Source organism: Apostichopus japonicus, chromosome 19 (assembly GCF_037975245.1).
Source record: "Apostichopus japonicus isolate 1M-3 chromosome 19, ASM3797524v1, whole genome shotgun sequence".
In the NCBI taxonomy this organism is placed as follows: Eukaryota; Metazoa; Echinodermata; class Holothuroidea; order Aspidochirotida; family Stichopodidae; genus Apostichopus; species Apostichopus japonicus.
The window spans coordinates 5,103,401-5,126,479 of record NC_092579.1 but is presented as its reverse complement, the minus strand read 5'-3'; the positions used below and the strand labels follow the sequence as shown (position 1 = coordinate 5,126,479).

Genomic DNA, 23,079 nt, shown 5'->3' with positions numbered 1-23,079 from the left:
TCAAATAAGGATTAAGTAGCTACCTCTATTTTACGTCATTGGGCCATAAAGATTGGCATAATTATAGGACTCCAAAATTGACTTTTCAGAAGCCCTTTTTGCATCTCATAAATCTGGGAACTTGCAAAAGATTCAGTCTCATGATTTGGGCCAACTGTTCTATCCTTTCATATCCTTAATCACTGCCTACACCTAACGTTAGCAAGACTAGGCAGTGGCTAACCGTTGGTCAGTCCATTCAGCCTAGCCTAACAGTAACGCTTATGACATGTATTTTAGGCTATATATAGCCTACCTACGTTAGAACTTACGTACAGACTTAGGTCTGGGGCCTAGGCCCCTAGGGCTGAATCGTAAATTTAATGTGCGATGCAATTAAGTTCTTCTTATGTCAGTCGTTTCAAATACCATATTTTTCTAATAATTCATGACATTTAAAATGTAGCATCTGTAACATGTTAAATGTAGAATCTGATTTTGTAAGCTTGAAACTGAAAGACATGAAAGAACTTCGGGTTTGCGCGCCGAGGTCAAATGAATGACGTCACATCAAAAATGATGTCATCGAAAGCCAATAATAAACCTATTTCCAAAATCGTAAGAGCCCTGCGAATAAGGTGTCTGTGTACGTTATTCGCCGGGCTGCCCTGCGAATAATCACCTCGATTCTATAAAGGTGGAAGGAGTCCGAAACCAAACGCGAACGACTATACTAAACTGTACTGTTGTTACTAGCTCGGATATCTAGACCTAGTTTCGGTAGAGAGCTACAGACAAGGTTGATCCAACTATATTACCTAAAAGAATTTAGACTAGGCCTAATCAATCATTTCGGCACATCAGTTTTCCATTTCTAAAGTCCATTCACATACAGTAGGCCTAACACTAGTAACAGTTACGGTCCCACTACTACTAGCCTAGCATAGATTGCATTCCTTAGCACCAGTTTCACGAAACGCTTATGAAAACAAGGTTCGTTGCCTTGAAAGTTGTAACAGTTTAATTTAGGAACTCAGTGTTCCATAGTGATGTTTAGGCCTAAACACCAAGATTTTCATTTTATTTTAGGCCTTGGCAATAGTCTAGTTCTATTAGTACACAATTAGAAAAGGCACAATTTTGGCTGCATGTGCACCTAGTACAGTAGTAAAAACAGGCCACAGATAAGACAAAGCGCACCCCTCGGGTAAATATTTGTGGCCCACGAGGTTTCTAGAATCCGGTGAGTGTGTGAACCCTTATGTCAAGGATAGATATGAAATACTTCGCCTACTTTAGAGAGATTGTATAAGCCTAGGCTAGAGGTTTAGTTCAAGGGGCCACATGTGATAGAAGGCTACAGGCAGGGATGAAAATAAGCATTCTCCAGGCACCAAACTTACCAGCCCTCACCCAGATATTAGATACAAAAAAAAAAAACATTTCCTAAGAGCCACTTTCACACAGAAAGTGGCTCCTTGACAACAATTAATTAATTAGCTACAGCTATATTTCAACAGATTGACATACTGTATGCAAGTTCTATATCACTTTGAAGGTGACAAAGGTTCATACCTGGTAATCAGTCTGGGGAAAATTTGGAGTTTCACCCTCCCCCACCCTTGAAATGCTGATCATGTCACAGTAGCATCATTAAGTGGTTGATTGGCTGTGTGCTACTAAACAGTGGCCTATGGCATACAATTTTTTAGTTGACAATTTGGAAATGTATGGTGGCCATTCAGTCCCTGGCCTGCTTCTTGATACCCCTGACTGTAACAGTATTCAAGAAATGGGAAATAAATAATTGAATTGTGATGGATTCATGGTACCACCTAGGCTTTTCAAGAAGCCAGTAAACCTACTGTGCGTCTCTGGTCTAATAGGGTGTGCCCTGATATCACCTATTACAAGATGTTTAATCCTGTGTAAAGAGGAAATCCTCTAGATTGAAGTCACAATACGTGTTTGCTGATGAATTTTGCAAAAGAAACTTAAAAGCAGATTCAATTTTTCTTATTCTAAATACACTCTGACCAGGTGGGTTTAATGGAGAAAAGCTGTCGCAATCAAAAGAAAGAAATTTATTTTCTGTTGCCCTTATGGTGCAAACGATTTACTGTAAACTCACTGGGACCGCCCGTATCACCATGTTCATTACACAAATGTAACCTATATATACTTGTATCATCCACTTTTATTACCCAATTTCACAGAGGAAACTTCTGAAAACACCTATTTATTCCTTGCAATGGAAGGAAATGACACAATTTTGCAAGCTACATCGGTAAGACTGAAAGAAAGAAACTATTCCAGAGAATTGACCTAACATAGGCTAACCACGAAAGTGAAAGTAAGCCTAGCCTAACGGTCATAAACAAAACAGAGATTTGATTGGCGCATGATCTGCTGGGCGGTGCTTGCAAATTTTGATTGAAGTTTGTAGAATCTACGGACTTGTTAAAAATCTGGCAAATTTTATTCAGCTCAAAATGTTTAACGACAGATAACTGAATAAAAATAATGAGTATTAATATGAAAATTGTGTAGAACAGTGTTATTTTCACTGAGCTTTTAGGGCAGTATAAGCTGGAAAGGTTGAAGTTCAAATTTGGCAAACACACATTGAGACTTTAATAGTACGTTCTCGATAGCAAATTGCAGAACTGCAGTATCTGGCCACAACGTACTGTACATTACTGTACAGTGGTAGTACAAACATCTTGGTCAAGACTAGGTATGGCCATGTAAATCCTAGTTTCATTCATTTTTCATTCATTGCAACTCTCTCAAAGAGGCTTAAATCACATAGAAAAAGTAAAAGGCAAGTTGTAAGCCTTAGTTAATGCATGTTGCAGGGCCTAACAGAAATTTTGTCTTGCCATGTGTTGTACAGTTGTAATGGAATTAAAATATTTACTGTGTACAATACTTTAATCCCTGTCTACAATTTTTCTGCCAGATAAAGTGATATATTTAGCAGTGTACACCCTGAGACATTGACAAGAGGACTAAATAGCAGGTTACAATAAATATATCAAAAGCTTTACATACCACAGAATGTGTGATGTTATTCTATTGTACATACATCAAACCATTCAGGGTTTCATTACAGACACTAATACTATTAGTATTGACGATATCACCTTCTGTGCTTGACGAGGGAAATATGCCCACATCCTGTTTATTATAAGGTCCCGAGTTCGAGTCACTCCAAGATTAATGTATGTCGTCCAGTTACAAAGTTGTTGACAATTGACAATTCATACTCATGGACGTTAAATATGAATCTAAAAGACTGACTTCGGTCAGCTTGGGGCTTTGATAAGCCAATGAGGCTTCTTCATAATTCCTGCTTGCAGGAGGATCTAAAATACATACATACATACATACATACATACATACATACATACATACATACATACATACATACATACATACATACATACATACATACACACACACATACACACACACATACATACATACATACATACACACACACACACATACATACATACATACACACATACATACATACATACATACATACATACATACATACATACATACATACATACATACATACATACATACATACATACATGTATACATTAGACTTTCAGTCTCTTTTCACTGCTGCTTTTGCATACTGTAGATCTAGATTTATGACTACAGATCCAGCTTACAATACTTTTCTAATATTAATGTTTTCTTCTGTCAAAACAGACCAGTTGCATGTATTGGGTTTAATACGTTTGGAAGCAAATTTCCATCATGCATCCGTCGCTACTCGCGAAAGGACTGAGTCGGACATCAATACGTGGGATCTGCCAACGTCATCCGAGATTACTCGCAATATCTAGCTACAGATCGGCCAGTTCCTCCGATGGAATGACTTCTGACAAATTGATCGATAGGATCCTCAGGGTAGACCATGCAGGTGAAGTTGGAGCGGACAAGATTTACGAGGGACAGCTTGCCGTGTTACGAAATACTTCTGTCGGTCCATTGATACAGGTGATAATTGGAATGGTCAAGGGGAGAGGGTAGAGGGGGAGGGAAGGGGGATGAAGAATGTCATCCTCATTCAGTATTGATAGTCCCTGCTATGACTACAAGGTAGTTTCATTCCTGGTAGATTATAGTCATCAGTGTACAGTCTGCATAAACAGTGGTTACTGGTCATACCTTACATTCAGCTAGTAAGCAAACACTTTCATTAGCTTTCTAATTCATATGATCAATGAAGCTGGTAGAAACTGCATGATCAACTTTATTAATTCAGTACTGGAATACAAACCTGCTGCTGCATTAACAGCTTACTAATTATTAACTAATAACAATAGTATAATCAGAAATTGTTCTAAACAGTTTTACGGATTGTAAATTGGATTTTTTTTTTTTACATTTTCTCAGGAAATGTGGGATGAAGAAAAAGAACACCGAGAAACATTTGAGAAGTTGATCCCACAGCATCGAGCCAGACCCACTGCCTTACTTCCCCTGTGGAATATTGCTGGTTTTACTCTGGGTATGGCTGTCTTAAGATGACCTGCTGTTTGTTCATAACCACAAAATGTCATGATAAACTGATGCTTGAAAAAACAAATGTCAGCGTCACTATTATTGCATCTTGTTGTTAGATGTATGGAAAGCTTCCATTATCTCTTCCAAAGAAAAATGAAACTAATAGCCAGTTTAACATCGGCCTACCAACTTGTCTTCTCAACTAATCAGTGCATAGTGCGTTGTGGTCAAGTGGTTACAGCAGTGGACATGTGATCAAAGGTTTGCAAGTTCGATTCCTGGCCAGATCATTACGTTGTGTCCTTGGGCAAGGCACTTTATCTCCATTACCTCTCTTCACCCTGCAGGTGTATAAATGGGGACCTGTGAGATAAACTGTCAGTTGGGCGCTGTTTAGCTGCTGCCATGTGGAGGGATAGTCTCTATATTTGACAGGTTTACTGTTGACCAGGGTAATATTGTGATGCGTCTTGAACACCGTTATCAGTGGATGCGTTTGCGCTTTATAAATCCTCAATATTATTAATATTATATAGGTGCATACTGTTACAATACCTTGTCAACCTAAAAAAGTGAAGTCTGCTACTCTGCTGGTTAATAGCTAATTATTGTGTGATGCAATAGCAACTCCATCACAATGGTTAGAGACATGGTTACAACAATATTCTATTGCCAGTAAAACAGTTTTTCCTTATAAACATGCAAATATATAAAGATATTTATATATGATATATAAACATGCAAATCTTTATTCCATATTTGTAAACAAGGGCTGTGGCTTACCGATTTGCCCTGGAATAAATGTACAAGTAAATATATAAATGAATGAAAGAATGTTGTTATACTATTGCATCTTACTAATGATATGTTTTGTGCTTGTGTATTTGAGTGCCAGGATGTTCTGACAAATGCATCAAGCTGTGTTTAATAATAGTCATCTGCAGCTCAAAGTCTATTACTGGAAATTCTAGTATAATTTAGGAAAGTTTTTTTTTATAGTTTATAGTTCAAAAGTATTGATGGTGGCAAGCAAGGGCAGTCAATAAGTTTGATATGCAACAATCAGTGTACAGCTGTTTAAAGAGGGGAGAGGGCGGGGGGGGGGGGTGTTGCAGTGAGGGGAGAGAGATGGGGCTCATACTGAATACTGCTAGCCTGTTATAGTGGTGAACAATTGAGAGTGAGTCTAGTGAAGTTTAATCCATTCACTAACGAGGTTTCAGGTTTGGTGCAGTGTTTGAGTGAAATGTCTAATACTTCCTGTTCTACTCATAGTCTAAAATGAATTGCTGTTTTCTGTTGATCTTTCAGGAGCAGGAAGTGCAATTTTTGGCAAAGAGGCTGCAATGGCGTGTACAGTTGCGGTAGAAGAAGCCATAGGAGAACACTATAACGAGTAGGTATAGTCTCAACCAGAACGCAAATGCTTCTGCGGAGATATACGTCTCCTTGTCGTATGCAGATGATTCTTGCTGTGTCGACCAATGGTTAGGCAGGGAAAGATCTAGTGTTCAAAGTTTCAGTAGCAGTTTCGAAGGCTCTGAACTTTCTCTGTAATATACTATGGCTCCTATGTACATTAAACTGCCATACATATTTGCACATGTATACCACTTTGTCAAGTTTGCATAGCATTTTGCAATGCTATAAATTATTCTGTGTGAGTGTCGCGAAAAGAGGATGGTCCGTCTCTAAAACACAGGAAACCAGCTAGGTGAATAAAAGCATTTCAAATTATTTTTGACCACCCACCTGTCAAATCTGACCACAGAACCCCACTTAGTATCCACCTGCTATGAGTAAGTCAGAACCTTCTTTTCCCAAAATGTTAAATTACTGCTACAGAAAAAAGTGTGAATAACACAAAGTTTAAATGCTCGTGAATGAAAGAGACTACATCCATAAAACTGTCAATCTTACATGCATGTAAATATTAATAGTAGGTCAAACCTGATGTCGACAGACAATTTAGTGGAACAGGGACAATGCTATGTTTGACCAGGGAGTTGTTCCATAACAACTCCCTGGTTTGACATTGACATTATTACTGTGATACTGCTACCGAAACATTGAAGATTTGAAAATACTCGCTAATGAAAAAGACCAAATCCATAAACTGTCAATCATACATAAATGTAAATATTAATAGTAGGTCAAACCTGTTTTCAACAAACAATTTAGTGGATCAGAGACAATGAATGCATTTACTGCTATGTATTACCAAACAGTATTTACTGCTACTAGTACCAGTCCAGTGAACCCCAATAGTACAATTTGACAGTGTGATTTGGCACAAAATTTTCAGGAGTCAAATGAATTGTTAAGTACTTGCTTTGATTTAAACCTAGCTTAACAAATGTTCGTGAGGTAGAAGGGAGGTGGCTAATACACTTTGCCTCGCTTCACAATGCACAATTGGTAATCAAATGGACAGTAGTGTGTGAGTTATTTCATTGCGGAACCTACAATGAATCAGTGATTTATTTACCAATGAAATACAGTCTTTAAATACAAGACCAATTTCATAAAAAAAAATTTGCTTTAGAGAACTGTCAGGTGATGAATGATTTGAACTGTTTCCATCTTTCCTCATAAAAAAAATTGGTTGATATGAAATAAGTCATATGAACTGGTAGCAATAGGATATTCTGCCTGATGCAGTAGGGTATACTTATGTAAATCAGGTTTGACCTTGGTAATAGTGCTATGAAGATGTTATGAGCCTTTTGTTTGCATTTTCTTTCACAAAGTAAACTGGGTGTCTGCGTGTAGCACAGAGTGACCTCATTTTTAGATGCCATTGTTTTGGCTGTCCCATTTCTTTCTCATAGTGGTGCATTATTCATTGGAAAATAGCTAGCATTTCTACCTCTTTTGCCTTTGGTGAAGGTGTCAAATTAAAGTTTTGTGACATTAATAAACAGTAAGAGTTGTTAAAGTCATGATGTTTCCATGGAGATGTTGAACAGAACACGATTAAATTTACAATAATGACCACATCTGTGAACTGCTAGATTGAATCTGTGAACTGCATGAAACTTTTCATTTCCCTTTATTTCATTTCAGCCAAATAAGGCAATTAATAGAGAAAGATCCTGAAAAGCACAAAGACCTCCTAGAAATTCTAAAGAAATTCCGTGACGACGAACTTCACCATCTAGATACTGGTTTAGAAAACGATGCCTTGAAGGTAGGTCACCTGATAACAGAGCCATCACCTGGCAATGATGCTCTGTGTAAAATTAAATTCCGTTTTCAACTCAGAAGTTTATCTATGTGTGTTTGTGTGTATGCTTGTTACCTTGGCTATCAAACATCGTAACTCGTGGTTGTTGAACTTCACACTATTGTGTTAGTGGAGGTCAAAGGTCATTTGAGGTTCACACAGGTACAAGTATGAAATGTTATTAACATATTAACTCAAAAGTTAAGCTTGGTTGAACGTCATTTTTGAGATATAGCTCCACTTTGGCGCACCAAGCTCGCGATTACCAGTAATGGTAACAATGTTGAAACGTTGCGTGCAGTGTTATACTAAATGTTCTCATTCAGACAAGTGCAATGAATCACTAAGCCTGTTCTGTTGGTAAAGAAAACACTCAAGCTCACTAGCTTTCTCATTCAGCTTTGAAGTATGTTTCACCATGTTAGGTTGAAGTGAAGTTGCAAAATGAGAAATTTGTCCTGCCTTCAAAATGTTTTCTTACAAGTTTTTGTTTTGCTCAAGGCAAGAAAACTTTACACACTCGTTTCATCTCCTTAACCGATGTTGCTATGACAATGAGATCATACGTGTCGATAGTTCTCTATCTGTTATCTGTTTGTACCTCTCATTCTCCTCTCAGGCTCCTCTCTACGATACGATGAGCGGAATTATCAAGGCAGGCTGCCGGACAGCCATCTGGCTTTCTGAGAGAATTTAAACTTTATACTGAAGATATTTTGATGAGTGCAAGACCAAAAACTCTCGTAAGAAGTGGAGGGAGCTGACCGTTTGAGCCAATAACAGATATCCATTAGATATATGATAAGAAGATGGTTTAAGGCGATGCAGTTATCGATGATTGTGCATATCTCTGTTATTAAGCAGAGGCCATAGGCCAGCAAGCAACCTATTCAGTCAAGTTGGCACAAAAGTATGTCACTAAATACCCTCTAGGTCGCTGATACCCTGCCTGTGAGTTTGAATTATTATGTTTGATGTATTAAGCAATGATGGATTATGTTCTAGCTACCAAACAGGCGAAGTGTAAAATTTTAGTACAAAACCGGTCATGGTTCCGTCACGCTTCAGTGGGTCTGGGGGCGGTACATAAAAACCTGGGGATCGTTCCTAGAAGGTCATATCACCTGAACCTTGAACTCCTGGATCCCTCTTTTTGATACAGAAGCAAAATTCAGGCATGGTCAGTTGTATTAGTTATGGCTTACGCTGCCATGATGGTTCAAATCATTTGACAGTAGCTCATGCAATCAATTGATTAATTAGTTTTCTGTTCAATGAGAGTGTTCGATGACAAGAGAGTCTACATTGATCAGAGACACTGAATGGAATGGCCCTTCCTGCCTTGAAGAGGTGTGTGCATCATTTGAATACCAAAGGACAGGGATGGCAATGTAGGAGGGGGCGAGGGGGGGTGGGGTCTGGAGGAAGTGGCTTGTCTTGCCCTTCCTTCGATGTAACCCTAGTAGAGCCATTACATGCAGACTTTTGCAAAAGGCTTTCTTTGGGAACTTTCTCAACCCTGTGTAAGATGGTTTTATGCTTGTTAATGGTAAAAGTAAAAGTTATAATATGTAGTTGTGCACAGGTCAGTTGTGCAGGGAGGGAGGGGGCTTGGAGTGAACTTCTTCAAATGAATCATTTCCTATAAACGTATCTACTACTGATATGTTATCTAACAACTACAATAAACATAGTCTCATAAAAGTCTGTTTAATATATGTGACAATTTTCTGTTTATTTTGCTTGTTTTTAATTAAAAAAAAACATTGATTTAAAATAAGTCATCAAGCAAATGAAAACTTGATACTTTACACAGTTAATACTTACACAAGTAATTGGAATCAAATAGAGAGAGAGAAAATATACTAATCTGCTTTATCAATTAAAAAAAAATCAATTAATTATGCGTAGCATTTTAGCCTCTGCTAAGAACAAAGGAGGAGTGCAACTTTTTTTTAAATAATGGCGATTTACTGATCTGAACGACCCACTATATTGTGTGGATATTACATCAGGTCAGTAGGATATTAAGTGACACAATGCTAAATAGTTAAAAATGCTTCATGAATATTCATGTTTTTCAATGATAACTTTTAATGTATTTTGCAAAATGAATACACTTGGTTCCTTAATGCAGAGACTGTCGTATAATCTATCATAGTTTGTTTGGAAATTGTCGAACCTTAGGAAACTAACACATTCTCAAAGGGTGGTAACACTTTGCATAACAAGTTTCCTTTTCAGATAATTGAAATACAACTGAACTTGAAGATAAAACCGAAATGGTCAAGTTATGAAGCGGAATATGGTTTTAGTCGTTTCAATATTTTCTGTCCTTGTACGATAGAATTGATCCTGTTTTTGACAAAAGGATAAACGAACGCTTATATACTGAATGCATAGTAAGAATCAACTAACTTAGTTTAACATAGATTCTTGTAAAGGAACACATCCAAGATATAACAGAATATAAATACGTCAATTACTGAAAACACAAAAGATAAAGTCTTCAACTTGATGGAGTTAGAGAAAATCATATCTAATTATGAAGAGAGGAAATTATGACATAGCATCTAATTTTTTAGAAAGAACCAGACATTTTGTCCTCTCCCTAGGGTTTTCTACAGTGAGGGAGCACTCCCCTTTTTCTAAACTGAGAAAGAATTCAATCTTTAGGAACACCCCACCAAATCAGGACACCCCAGCATTCCAACTAAAGTTGGGGGCACGCACCTCTCAAATCTCCCGTGGAAGGAGAAAAACCATCGTCATCTTAGGTTGACACCACAAGATGTCTTGGTCTTTTTAGCATATTCAGCAACAAAAATTTGGACACCCTTATTCTTGATACCTGTTCTGAGATGACCTCGACTTGAACATTTATTATGAAAAGCAACTTTGCCAAAGATGTTCGAAAGTAATGAGAATTCATCTGTGATCAAAGTATCCCTTCTTTCCACTTTTTAACTGTTTGAAAAAATCAAAGTAGAGATTTTTTTTTAGTTCAATTAATCTGAGATCTAATCCATATTGCAGTGTTTTACACTTTCCTCATTTTCTAGAAGATTCCAAGGTTTGCTGGCAACTGGTTTATGGCATTTCTCAACTGATATTGTCTTTTGCACCACCAGTTGGTACAATTCACTCGCAACACATTCTTTTCTAGATACATAATCAACATGGTTATGGCAACAACCCACACAAGTACCACTCCAAGCTGTAAAACAATAACACTGGAGATTAATATGAAAACTTCAAAACTATACAAATATAAAGTATTTATAAGATGGTACCAACCATAAAATAAGAACAGATATATAACCCCCTCTATGTCAACCTTCCCCTCACCCCACCCTCCCTCATTCCAAGATAGGATAAGAAAGAAAAAACGAAAAGCAAATACACTGTACAGAATATAACTCTGCTATACAAAAAGGAACAACGTAGATATTGTAAAGTATCACATTATATAATCTCTGAGTCGAGATTAATTTCATTTTTTTAATAAACCTCTTGTGACAGACCCCGGCTGGGAGACGAGAAACCCCAAAGTGGATGGTTATGACTTATAAATATGTTAATATGTTTATCTATTTTAATAAATAGGAAACATGTATTCCTTTTGCTTAAACATCTTTATGTAAGATCTGTCCGATGCCAGAAAGTAACAGATTTTCCCAAACACACTTTCATGTACACTTCTGAGATTGGTGCGGCTCAAACCAAACTTGTGAAATGATTTACTTTATTAGTTACAGCTTGCATTCTGCAGTGTTTACTGATGGTGCACATATTTTTTTGTGACTGAGGTAAACTTAATGGATTTCCCTTCTTTCGTTCAACCATAGAATACATGACTTGAGAGCAATGAATATTCATTTATGCGACAGCAAATAAGATGTCTTAGCGAACATTCCAGAAATGCTTGTTCTCCATGTTTGTGAAATTTCTGACAGAAAAAAAACAACTAAGTTTAATAGCAAATGGGAGTTTGCATTTACATTATATGCAGTGGACCTGTCTCGATTGGCCATGTAAAAAGGCTATATGTCACCTTCATCACAGTCACATGACCACAGTCAGGGAGGCTTGATAATGGCTGGAATCAAACACCTTGTTTGAATACAAAGCGATTCACAGATTAGAGAGACATTGTAACAAAGCTTTTATCTTGGCTGCACAGTTATACCGAATTATAATTTCAGGCAATTAAAAGCAGTTGGTGCCATAAAGTTCCACATGAAAATTATATAACAGAAGCAAGTTAGATAAACCACAATGCTCACCTGAGTAAATACAGAGTGAACGGTTTTCTGTAGTGTATATCGTCTTGCCCACTGAGCTTGCAATTAGTTTACCCGTGGTTGCTAAGGACGATTACACTTCTGCCCAAATTCTTACATGCTAAATAGGCGAGGCTTAGGTACAGTACAGCCAGTCTGAAGTTTTCATTAAATTTGGCCTTGTGTCAACATCTTATTTTAGAACAGTTTTAAAACAGACCTTCCTGCATTATTAATGAACATGCATTGTATATATGAATAATTACTATTGATGATTTTGAATCTTAAACTAATTTGAAAGCGCTGGTATCCAGTCAGTAAAGTTATATCAAAATGATGTTTTACGTCTCTTTTCATATGCAAATCAGTTCATTGATTGACCTCCAGTAAACAAATTTGTTTTCTCGAAAAGACTCTTTGTCAAAGATTGAGACAAAACTGCGGCCGAATAATCACGCATAGATATATATTTTGACATAACCTTAACACACACCTATCTTGGTGCAACAACTCGGTCCCATGTATGCATTGCATAGGTTAACATCAGTGACCAGATGAACTCTGCAGTTTTCAGATACGATTACACTTTGTTGTGACACTGGTTATACCTAACTAAGACTTTCCCTATCCCACTATCAGAATTTGGTTTGCCCATTACCCTGTAAAAAATGTGAATGCTTCAAAGAAGGGAAAACTTGAAAAACAGAAAGAGCAAACAAAAACATTACATAAACCCAACATTACACACATGTAAATATGATGTTTACTGTTGTGATTGGTTCTGTTGTGAAATTTCTTCTAAAATGTTAAGATAATGTCACAACAAATCATTTCCTGCTCTTTTCAAATCTGATAAGAATTCTACGTACATTTCTTTATTAATATGGCAAGCATAAATTTACAAAAAAATAAAATAAAGTATCATTTTGGTTGTAAGAAATTTTGATAAGAATACTCCCAACAGATGATGTAGCCATCTGCCATTGATCCACCATTAGATAGTGGTAACTGTGAGATCTCTTCATAAATATTCATGTTATCAAGTTCACACCGCAACATAGCAAACAATTTCATCGTTAATATTCGTCTCTTCATTTATATTCATCGTCTTAAAATACGACCTTTGGCCTTGCCATTTCAAATTTGTTGGCTTGTTAGTGGTGTACTTTTTCTCCGGACCCAACATCCCGGTAAACCTTCATCACAGAGATGGTTTATGCACCGATATCAAATGTTTATAACACAAGTCTGTTCCGATTCAATTCACTCGGCACTCGGCATGGTAGCTTTCTTCTTCCGGGTGGCCAGCATTTCATAAAATGGATCCCGACTAATACTAGCTCTGAGGAGATCAAAAGAAGAAGAAAAAACGAAAAAATTAGAGTTTAGCCAAATGAATTATTAGTTACTATAATATTCTACTATCCTTATAAGTGATGTTGCTGGGTGCAAAGACACAAGATAACAATCGTTCCAGGAAACCAAAGGATATATATCATTTGATAATGGTCCTTTGTGCTTCCCTTCATGTAGGCTCCTAATGGAATGACATAATGGGAGGGCATAATTCCCTTACATATTCTCCTTGCTATCTTGCCACAGTTGTCATGGTTACATACATTAATAGCAGACTTCACATTACAATTAATAAGTTGTTCATAAAGTAAGATTTCTTTGAAGAATTTCCTCCATTGATGTTACTGGTTCCTTCCCCAAAACATTGTAAATACCATTAGCATGACGGTGAATCAACCCGTGACTTGGTATGTGAAGCATCCCTGTTTATCAAAAACTCACTTTGAACTGAATATGTATGAACTATTCATTACACAGTTCAATAAACATTGGAACAATACATCAACCAGGCCTTGTAAATGACATTAACCTTTGAATATAAAAGCAGAAATGCACAGCAGTGACAGACTTGTGGGATTATGCAGGATTATGACCGATAAAGCGTTCAGCTCCAGAGAGCATCAAGAAAGCTATCATTCATCTTGCATCCTTTTTGACGTCTCTTTTACCTATATTATTCGTAGGAACCCACCCGAGACCAAATTTCACCTTGATAGTTTGGCCAATATAATTATTCGTGTGTCACAAATGGACTCATAGAGTCACACAGATTAGTGTCACTTCGCAACAGACAGACATTTTATGCGAGCAGCTACGAAGCTAGACAAGAAAGATTCCAGCCAATCTGAATACATCTTCTTACTACTACATTTTCATGGACAAACATTTTAAAACAGAATGGCAACCATGTAGGAAGCAGGAAAAAAAAAAAAACTATGCATACAAGGTTTTTTCCGTTAATTACACCTTTTCCTTGCGCTAAACTTGTTCTGTTTTCTTCCACCGAGTCGTTTGATATATATTAGTTAAGATGTTAAGATTCATCAATATTTCATGCAATCTAAGAACATACTGTACATTGTAACCATGGAAACCAATGTGAATGAAAGCAGACCCTCCGTAGTCATGCACAAATATCAAAATCCCCAGTTTGTAAAGAGAAGTTGGATGACAAGCAAAAGAGGAATAAACTTGTAATAACTTCCATGAGATAACACCACAATTCAGCATCTTCATCTTCCATAGGGATCAGACCCCAATGTGATCCCTGCTTACAGGGATCACACCCCAATGTGATCCATGGTTACAGGGATCAGACCCCAATGTGATCCTGGTTACAGGGATCAGACCCCAATGTGATCCCTGGTTACAGGGATCAGACCCGAATGTGATCCCTGGTTACAAAATTTCTGCGCTCTCTCCAAATTTACAACACAAACACTGCAAACACTATTGGACCTTAAAGATGTGAAGAACCTGTAGCTCTTAAATCACAACTTTGTTTTCAAAATGGAAATTGTTTAGATCTGAGAGATGGAATCAATCATAATATACACAAAGGCTGTGCATATGGTTAAAATGAAACTCCTCCTGCAAAAACCAAATTCACCTGGATGTGAGAACATTTGGAACTGAAGGGTCCTGAGGGAAACCTGTAATAGTGATACATGGATCATGTAATGAAACCTCAAAGAAGTCTGGTTGTGTCTAGAAAAAGCGACTTCTGATGTGATGTCTAACATAGCACACGTGCTACACAAAATACTGGAGCTACATAAATAGTTTGCAGTGCAATAGTGTCACTAGAGATGGTTGTATGTGTGTGTGTGTGGGGGGGGGGGGGGAGAGAGTTCTTTGTTCCATAAACAAAGTATCAAGTATTAATTTTGACAATGACATGTTATATACCAGTCCGGCCTTATTTAGATGTAAGATACTAGATGAGCATTTCTCTCTTTGTCACCACAAATTTATGCAAAAGGAGCCTTTCTGTTCCTGAAGAGATACTCTGTGTGTGTTCGTATCGGCGCCATGGACCAGTTAAAACTTGACTTGTGTTACTGTTGTATGTAAGTATGGTATTTAAACAAACACAAGTTATCTCTTTCCGTGAATATGTAAAAAAAAAAAAAAAAATTTAATCCGTCCTCTGTAGTAGTTAGCAGTCAGTTAACACTAAGACACTTTCATTTAGGTGTCAAGTAGGGCCAAATAAGGTCCAATTACAGTCAAGGTGCCCAGACGGGTCCTATGTTACAATAGCAACAAAAGATACAAGAACAATAGTAATGGCAGGGGTGAGGGGTATGGGGGTAGAACAAAGGGCACTTTAAAGCTAACATGCAAAAAAAGGAAAAGAACAATAACAATAAAGAAGGAAACAGAATAAAAGAAAATACATAAAGATGGGATTCTGTTGACTTTTCTTGACCACAGTTGAGATTTAATTTATCTTGGGAGAAGGAGAGGCAGAGCGACAGGAATGTTTGGATGCATGGATGGAAAAGCTTGAAGATATATTACTAGGATTGCATACAGTAAAGGCTGCATTCAGATCCACCTCATCATCAGATATCGCCATAGCAACATGGTCATATTGGAAAGATGCGATATCACGGTTGTGCAGCAACATACCTTCTAATAATTTTATCCGATGTCATTTGTTAAAATAGGTTTACACTGAGATCCCACACACATCATTCTTAAACATCCACTGTGGACGATTCATTTTGTGATGTGCATCAGTTTTGGTGTTTTTACGACTAAATGGGTGAATACAGAAGATACTAATTTATGTTGTTTTACATAGAGAACACAGGCAAACCCCTCCAAGCTGAAGATTATTCGGGAACAGCGCAGTTCAAGAAAACACCAGCCACCAAAGAAACGCTGAACTTTTCATATATACAGTCTTACCTTCCACATGAAAGCAGCCCTTCACTGAGGTATTGTTTAATAAAGCAGGAGAAAATCATAAAAGTCAGCACGGTGTATAATCATAAAAGGTTTAACAACGACATCATTCAACTTGGCAACAAAAGTAAAGGATGTATACAGGGTAAGTAGTAAAGCAGTGGAATCATGAGAAAAAATAAAAATAAAATAAAAACATCAAATGAAAAAGATAAATATGAATGCAAAATGAACAGGCAGAGCAGCATTCTGGGTAATTCATAATTCCAGTAATTGTTTGACTTTGCAAGGCAGGTATAAAAGAATAGAAGATACAATCTGTGGTTCTAGGGACACTTTCTCTAAAATGTTCTTCACACACCTTAAGGGCTTACTGTGGCATACCAGGTAAAACCAACCCATTATCCAAACTATTGAACTTGTTCAAAAGAAACTGTGAAACCAGCCAAAATTAACCTACTTTTTTTTTTTTTTTGGTGCTTGCATAATTGTGGTAATCACTACAGACTTTCAAGACAAGGATGACCAGCTAGAAGAAACTAATCAATTCAATTGCAAGTTTGACATTTACGCGACAAGTACTTCCCGGTTCTTCTATGGCATTCTCTAAAGTTTAATCCAAGTGCTACAGGAAATATGGATGTTTTCTGGAGAATACATATTCAACTTCATGACAACAACCCTTTTCTCTGTGACAAGTCATCCTAGTGCCTGGATGTTACATATCAGAACCTTCCATAAACATTGTTATTAATTCAGATCTTCTGTTATATTTACAACCATTTAATCATCTTTTGGAAGGTAGAGGCAGGGTTGTGTCAAGCACAGGTACTAGCCTTTTTTTTTCAAATATATTTTATAAAATTTTAGGCAGTTGACTTACCATGTAGCCATATGTATTCATAGACAACAAAATGTTGACATCTGAGAAGTACCTAGAGGGTGATTGTTCTATAGAAGCAAATACTCGCTATCACCGTACAGAGCATGGAGAATTCAGAGTCTTTAATATCCATTTGACAAAATTCCAACGGTCTTGACACCCCCTCCCTCTCCTCCCCACCCCCCTCACCACCACTACCACAAGGGCCTTTCCAATTACTTTTCACTGAGTCAAAGTTTAATAACCAGGTATGAGCCTGGGGTGATAAAAAATCACAGAATTTTGCAAAAATTGCAGTATAGGCTCCAGTTTGCATATGCTACAGTGTGTTAGGATAATAGATTTGTCCCCGAGGTAGAAAAAAAAATCACGGATATTTCTGATAAAAGATAACGATAAAAGATTGTGAGATATTAGTGAAAAGAATAAAGTGTAATATTTTTCTCTAAGATGACACCCACCTTATGGCTTTCATCCATTCCTCCTTCTCCTCTGCTGAGCCTGCGGACATCCTGTAGGTCAGATGTCTTCCTTCCACCACTCGGCCGTCGGCGTCCATCTTGGCTGCTTTGATCACCTCCCGGTTATCTGTGGTGTACAGCTCAAAGCAATGCTGATAAAAACAAGATAAAGAAGAAAAGATTTCATCATAAATGGAAGTCAAGAAAGACAGAATATTTAGTATATAAATAGAGTAATCATTAATATTGTTAACAATCAAGGACGGAGCTAGCTAGATTAAAACATGGGAATTGAGTCAAACGGTCTCCAACGGTAGATGTTGACAATCCTTATCCTCCTATCAACTGACAACGGGCATTGAGGCAGATAAACACCATCAAGTCTCAAAAAGGGGGAAGACAATGTTATAATTACAGTGGTAATTAACAGATTCAACCACTATTAATGTCTGTGGCAACATATCGGTGTCTGTAGCTGACACTTTGCACTGTAAAGAGATAGACTTCAAACGCAAAACAGACAAAAAAAGAAGGAAGGAAAAATCAAAAAAAAAAGTCATGACCAGTTGCCTTCGAGGAGGAAGCATGTTTTTATTCCAATTGTTAATTAAGTCTATTGGTTTTAAATTTGAATAACCCTCATATTGTCTTACCATAAACAAACACCTCTGTGATAAAATGATTTCACTACTGCTGTTTCTACATTAAATCTTCCTGACCGATGCAGAATTTATACTGTCATGTTGTTTTACATTTGAAATCAAACCCCTGAAACAATTTAAATTCTCCTTCCCAAACATTATTAACTGCAGCAGGGCATCAAACTGATAGCGAAAAAAGCTGATGACAAGAAAACAACTGCGGGGAAATAACTCATACATATCCTACTACATACATACCACTACATGCAACAATGAAGACATCGCTGAACGTACCTACTATGAAATCAATATTTCTTCCTTCCTATCATAGTTATTAATGTTTCAATGACTTTTGTAACATCTTATCATATCTTATCTGTCTTTGAGAGTGATGTGTCTGTCTTTTACTCTGTCTTTGTGAGAGTTGGTCTATCTTTACTCTGTCATTCTGTGTTTGATTGGAGTGATTTAGTTTGGATCCAGCCTCAAATATGGATCAATTTTCAAGACTCATCATAGCCAGACCATGAAACATAAGAGAGTTAACAGCTCAGTCGAGTGTAGAATCTCTATCATTTCTAAAGGCAAGATAACTTTATGTCACACGATCTTCATAGCCATCGGGAAGAAGAAACTAAAACTTGTGGGAGCAAAAAGAAAATGAATGCTACCACGGTTTTACTCTGTTATAATCCTTCTGGCAGTCAGCATTAAAAGGATTTTCTGGTGGATGAAATTTATACTTTGACAAAAATTGCTGAAAACTTTTCTCCATCTTTAGGCAGGAAAAAAGTCCTCAAAAAGAATTTGTTATCTAAAAGGATTTTTTTGTGATATTTTATAAATGCAACTGGCAAAGGCAGAATAAATAATGTCGTTAGGAAACTTAAACGCAGAGGAAAAGAATAGTTCCACAAACAAGATGCATTTTGATGAATGTGTGAATACGGAGAGCATTGACACTACAGTTAGAAACATTCCAAAATGCATCTGGTTTCAAGAATGAATTAACAAGAAGGTTATAATAGCCAGAGTAATGTTTTTGAAGATTATTTGCCCAGATGACATCACAGACCCCCCTACTGTGATCCAAAAATCCTGGAGTAGTTGAAGGTTTAGCCAGTCAAAATAGCTGACATTAAATCGACCATAATCTTAAGTTAGGGACATGATATTGAGATAAGAGTTTTTAACTAGCAGTGTGGAATATATTTCTCTTCAATATAAGTTTCTCTTTTATTTGCAACCGCAGTATAAGCTTCAAACATGACAGGGTTTTGGATTTTGTCTCATGTGAATCCATTTTCACATTGGATGCTGTCTATTAAAATCCCGATATAACGGCGATCTGTTTATGATTACTAAATGACATTCATGAAATGTGAAACGAAAGTGACAGGATATAAGGTATGATTCATTTCATAAGGTATGATTCATTTCCAAATTTGATCACAACAAATTTCCAAACTTTACACAATGACGTCCAAGCAAACTGACAAAATAAACAACTATTTCCTGTGGCATGCGCATCATTTCTGAAACGCGACAAATTAAAGAGATTGAATTAAATCCCTTCCAATGTGTTATGTTACTTGCAATAACATTGATATTATGTGTTTGAGATAGTGAGACTTATGAAGATTGATATAGGCTATAGCGTAATCTAAGCAACCAGGATTTACCGTAACAAGAGATTCATGTCTATAAGTAAAGTATTCAATGTTACCTTTGCTTAAAAACTTATAAACATGTATACATATATCCCTAAATGAAGAATGGAAAAATGTTAGATGTATATTGAAATCCCTTCCCAGTTGCTTTCTGGTTTGCATCAACAGAAATCAGGTGGTGAGCCTTGATTACAAGGTAAACAAGATGTTGCGGCATCAGGCTGCCCCCACCCCCTCCCCACAGCTGTCCCTCCCTCTGCCCAGTAAAGACATGGACATATAGGTATTGCCACCAACAAAAGGGCTAGATAGCTAGCTCACTTGGTAGAGCACAGGGGCCATTCTAAAGAACATCGTCTTTCCTCTTCTTCAACATTATGCTAAAAACTGCTAGAGATTTTACCGACACTATCTTTCCTGAGGTCTCGGATCCCAGAGAGTATAAACTTTGAAGGGAGAAGAGTAATTTGTCTTTTATAAAGGGTAACATAATGAGCTGATCCATTTTTTGTGGTGTTTTTGGCATCTTGGGGGTAGCAGACATGTTCTTTGAATCGTAGTTATGGTGTTCATGAAGTGTTATTTATTTACAGTTGGAGGATAGACACATCTCGATCATACTCACATCTTTCCTGTTGTCTTCAACATTCCTGAGCTGAAGGTTTTCTAGTGGAATGATGCCTCGAGGTTCTCTGTCCTGAAAGATGGAAATTTGAAATTCATGAGAAACTGTTAGCAAAGTGAGACAAAATGGATTAGAAGAATTTGATAAACCTGGACGCTCCCTGTGACTGGTTGGGTGGAAGGTGTTGTATATTTACAAACTTCACACTCACATAATGACAAAGAAAGAAAGAAAAGAAAAAAAATAATCTTAAATAAAAAATTGAAAAATATATATAACAAATATATAACAAATAAATAAATAAACAAATAAAATAAAATAAAATGTCTTTTCATACAAATTTTGAGAAAAACGTAGAACATTGAGATGATAAGGTGATGTAGCTAATATACACAAGTATAGGTATGAACATTGGGAATATGTACAAACTTAATACTTCCTACACACTAATGGTAAGAGAATAGCTATTCCTGTAACCATAACAACATTCTTGTTAATAGAAGACAAGATTTGACATAACCGAATTATTATATGCAACTGACCTTATTCTATCAAAGATGATGATATTTAAAGAGACAAAAACAAAGCTTTTTTAACAGACTGCTTTTCTACCGCAAAAGCGGTAGAGTAGGTCAATAAAGAAAATTTAGAGGAGCTGATGTTTCTATGTTAGCAGAATCTTCTTCCACTAGACAACACATCCTACTATGGTCACTCATTCTTTTAACATAAAGATTATATTTCCCTCATGATAGAAACATTTTGGAAAATTTATCAAACCTGAGTAAACTCAAAGTAGTAGAGGCAGTTGTCGGTCAAAATAAACCATCTTCTCTTCCAACTCTTGATACGACCTCCTGTGAAAATGAGAAGATATGGGGGGCTGAATTAATAAGCGCATCTGTTTATGAATATCCAATTCGATATTTACATAAGTTAGGTTTAATAGTTCAATCTCATTGTAACAGCATTTAAACAAATGCATGTTCTGCTTAATATATCAATTTTTTTTCTAATTCATCGGTTCCTTCCTGTAAGCTGGCTTTTTTTTTTTTAACTACAAGTGAGATTCTGGCTTGGTAAAAGGAAAAACAAAAATTAAAGGAAAATTACTTCACAAAGAAATCTTGCTGGCAAAGTCTGTCAGACTTGTGGTGGGGCAATAAACCTACTTGTTCAAATTTGTTGGATGTTTACCTCTTTTTTAACCTGAACAATTCACAGTGCATTTTCCACAAAATCTTCCTACTTTGTTGCTGAGCAATCTTTTTCGAAAAGTGATTTAGTGCTAACGAAAAGGGCAAAAATAGCAACTGAAAGATACATGCCTAATTAGTCATGTGACCAAACCATGCACAAGGTAACAGATGTCTTTCAGAGATCAAACAACTGTCCTAACTTTGTCAGTTGAAGACGCAGTGACTTTTATACAAGCCGTACAGTACGACAAGCTGTACAGCAATAAAAGATGTACATTAAAATCCAAAAGAGTTAGTACTTAATGTCAAAAGTTTTAATATATGAACTGATGGTGCACAAAGTGGTGAAATATTATTTTCAGAAACATTAATTTAATCAACTCTTCAGGATCAAAATCTTCAGTCGCAAATTCAATTACGAGCTAACTAAATACTACCACTATTGACCAGGAGCCTATAAAGGCACGTTTGTGAAATTTTCGAAAATACTGTCAATTTGGACATTTCTTCATGTAGATGTATGAGACCAAAAAAGGCAAATATACATAAATTAAAGTACAATTTCACACTCAAATGGATTTTCTCCCAAATATACTTTGGAAAATGTTGTTCACTAGTCCTGTTTACTACCCTGAATAAATATTGGGTCAAGATGTGTAAAGAATAAACAATGGTAGTGGGTGGGTCCGTCGTTAGTTTTACAAGACAGTGGAGGGGGGGGGAAGGAATTATAGCAGAAGGGTAGTCAGTTCACCTCCCAAGCCCGGCATAAAAGTATTAAGCAAACCGACATTAAAATCAAAGTCACACCAGATTATAAACACAATGTTGTAGAATAAAACGATACGATACAATGGATAGCAAAATTTGTTGTGAGGAAGGGCGGTATGAAGTTATGGTAATGAACCGGAGCATAACAATTAAAATTAGCCAATCAGTGATTGGCAATAGTTCAAATGTGCACTGATTAGGAACAGATCAGAAAATATGAATGAGGATGGGGTTAGCCTAAAGAGGCAGATGGCTGCATCCAATTGATAAACCAACGACGGATGAAGAATCGACCGAGTGGAGAGCAAAGTTGTGTCGAGATTTTCAAATCAATGACGAAGAACATCGCCGATGCGTCTCACAAGGGTTACAGTTCGGTAAACTTCCATTACAAACCTATTCGACCATCGTGAAGAAATGACACATCTCGAGAATGCACACACCAGCACACTGGTTAGGTTTTACCCGAACCAGTGGTGGTGATCTTTACCCGGAGACAAGGAATGACCAGAACATGGATTTCCCAAAAATGAACACCAAAC

General features: G+C 36.8%; 2 protein-coding genes across 10 annotated transcripts in view; one reads left to right on the top strand and one right to left on the bottom strand.

The window, feature by feature from the left end:
• The first annotated feature begins 594 nt into the window (after window positions 1-594).
• LOC139960537 (5-demethoxyubiquinone hydroxylase, mitochondrial-like) lies at window positions 595-9,873 on the top strand. Of its 2 annotated transcripts, none has more exons than XM_071958973.1 (6): window positions 595-778; window positions 3,709-3,999; window positions 4,399-4,513; window positions 5,821-5,905; window positions 7,576-7,699; window positions 8,355-9,873. In XM_071958973.1, exons 2-6 carry the CDS (start codon window positions 3,757-3,759, stop codon window positions 8,430-8,432), a joined length of 645 nt encoding a protein of 214 aa, XP_071815074.1. In that variant the 5' UTR covers window positions 595-778; window positions 3,709-3,756; the 3' UTR covers window positions 8,433-9,873. The 2 variants fall into 2 exon arrangements, with proteins under 2 accessions (XP_071815074.1, XP_071815075.1); XM_071958974.1 differs by lacking the exon at window positions 595-778 and adding an exon at window positions 838-972.
• The window catches only part of LOC139960535 (cytohesin-3-like), an 82,803-nt gene continuing 69,168 nt past the window's right edge, over window positions 9,445-23,079 (bottom strand). For 6 of the 8 annotated variants that reach the window (XM_071958968.1, XM_071958964.1, XM_071958969.1 and 3 more), the window contains exons 10-14: window positions 21,348-21,426; window positions 20,568-20,639; window positions 17,632-17,783; window positions 16,291-16,314; window positions 9,445-13,360 (exon numbers count right to left, since the gene is read on the bottom strand). In XM_071958968.1, the coding sequence (XP_071815069.1) occupies window positions 13,282-13,360; window positions 16,291-16,314; window positions 17,632-17,783; window positions 20,568-20,639; window positions 21,348-21,426 (406 nt within the window). In that variant the 3' untranslated portion in view covers window positions 9,445-13,281. The remainder of the gene's footprint in view (window positions 13,361-16,290; window positions 16,315-17,631; window positions 17,784-20,567; window positions 20,640-21,347; window positions 21,427-23,079) is intronic. The other 2 variants (XM_071958966.1, XM_071958967.1) reach the window with 2 other exon arrangements.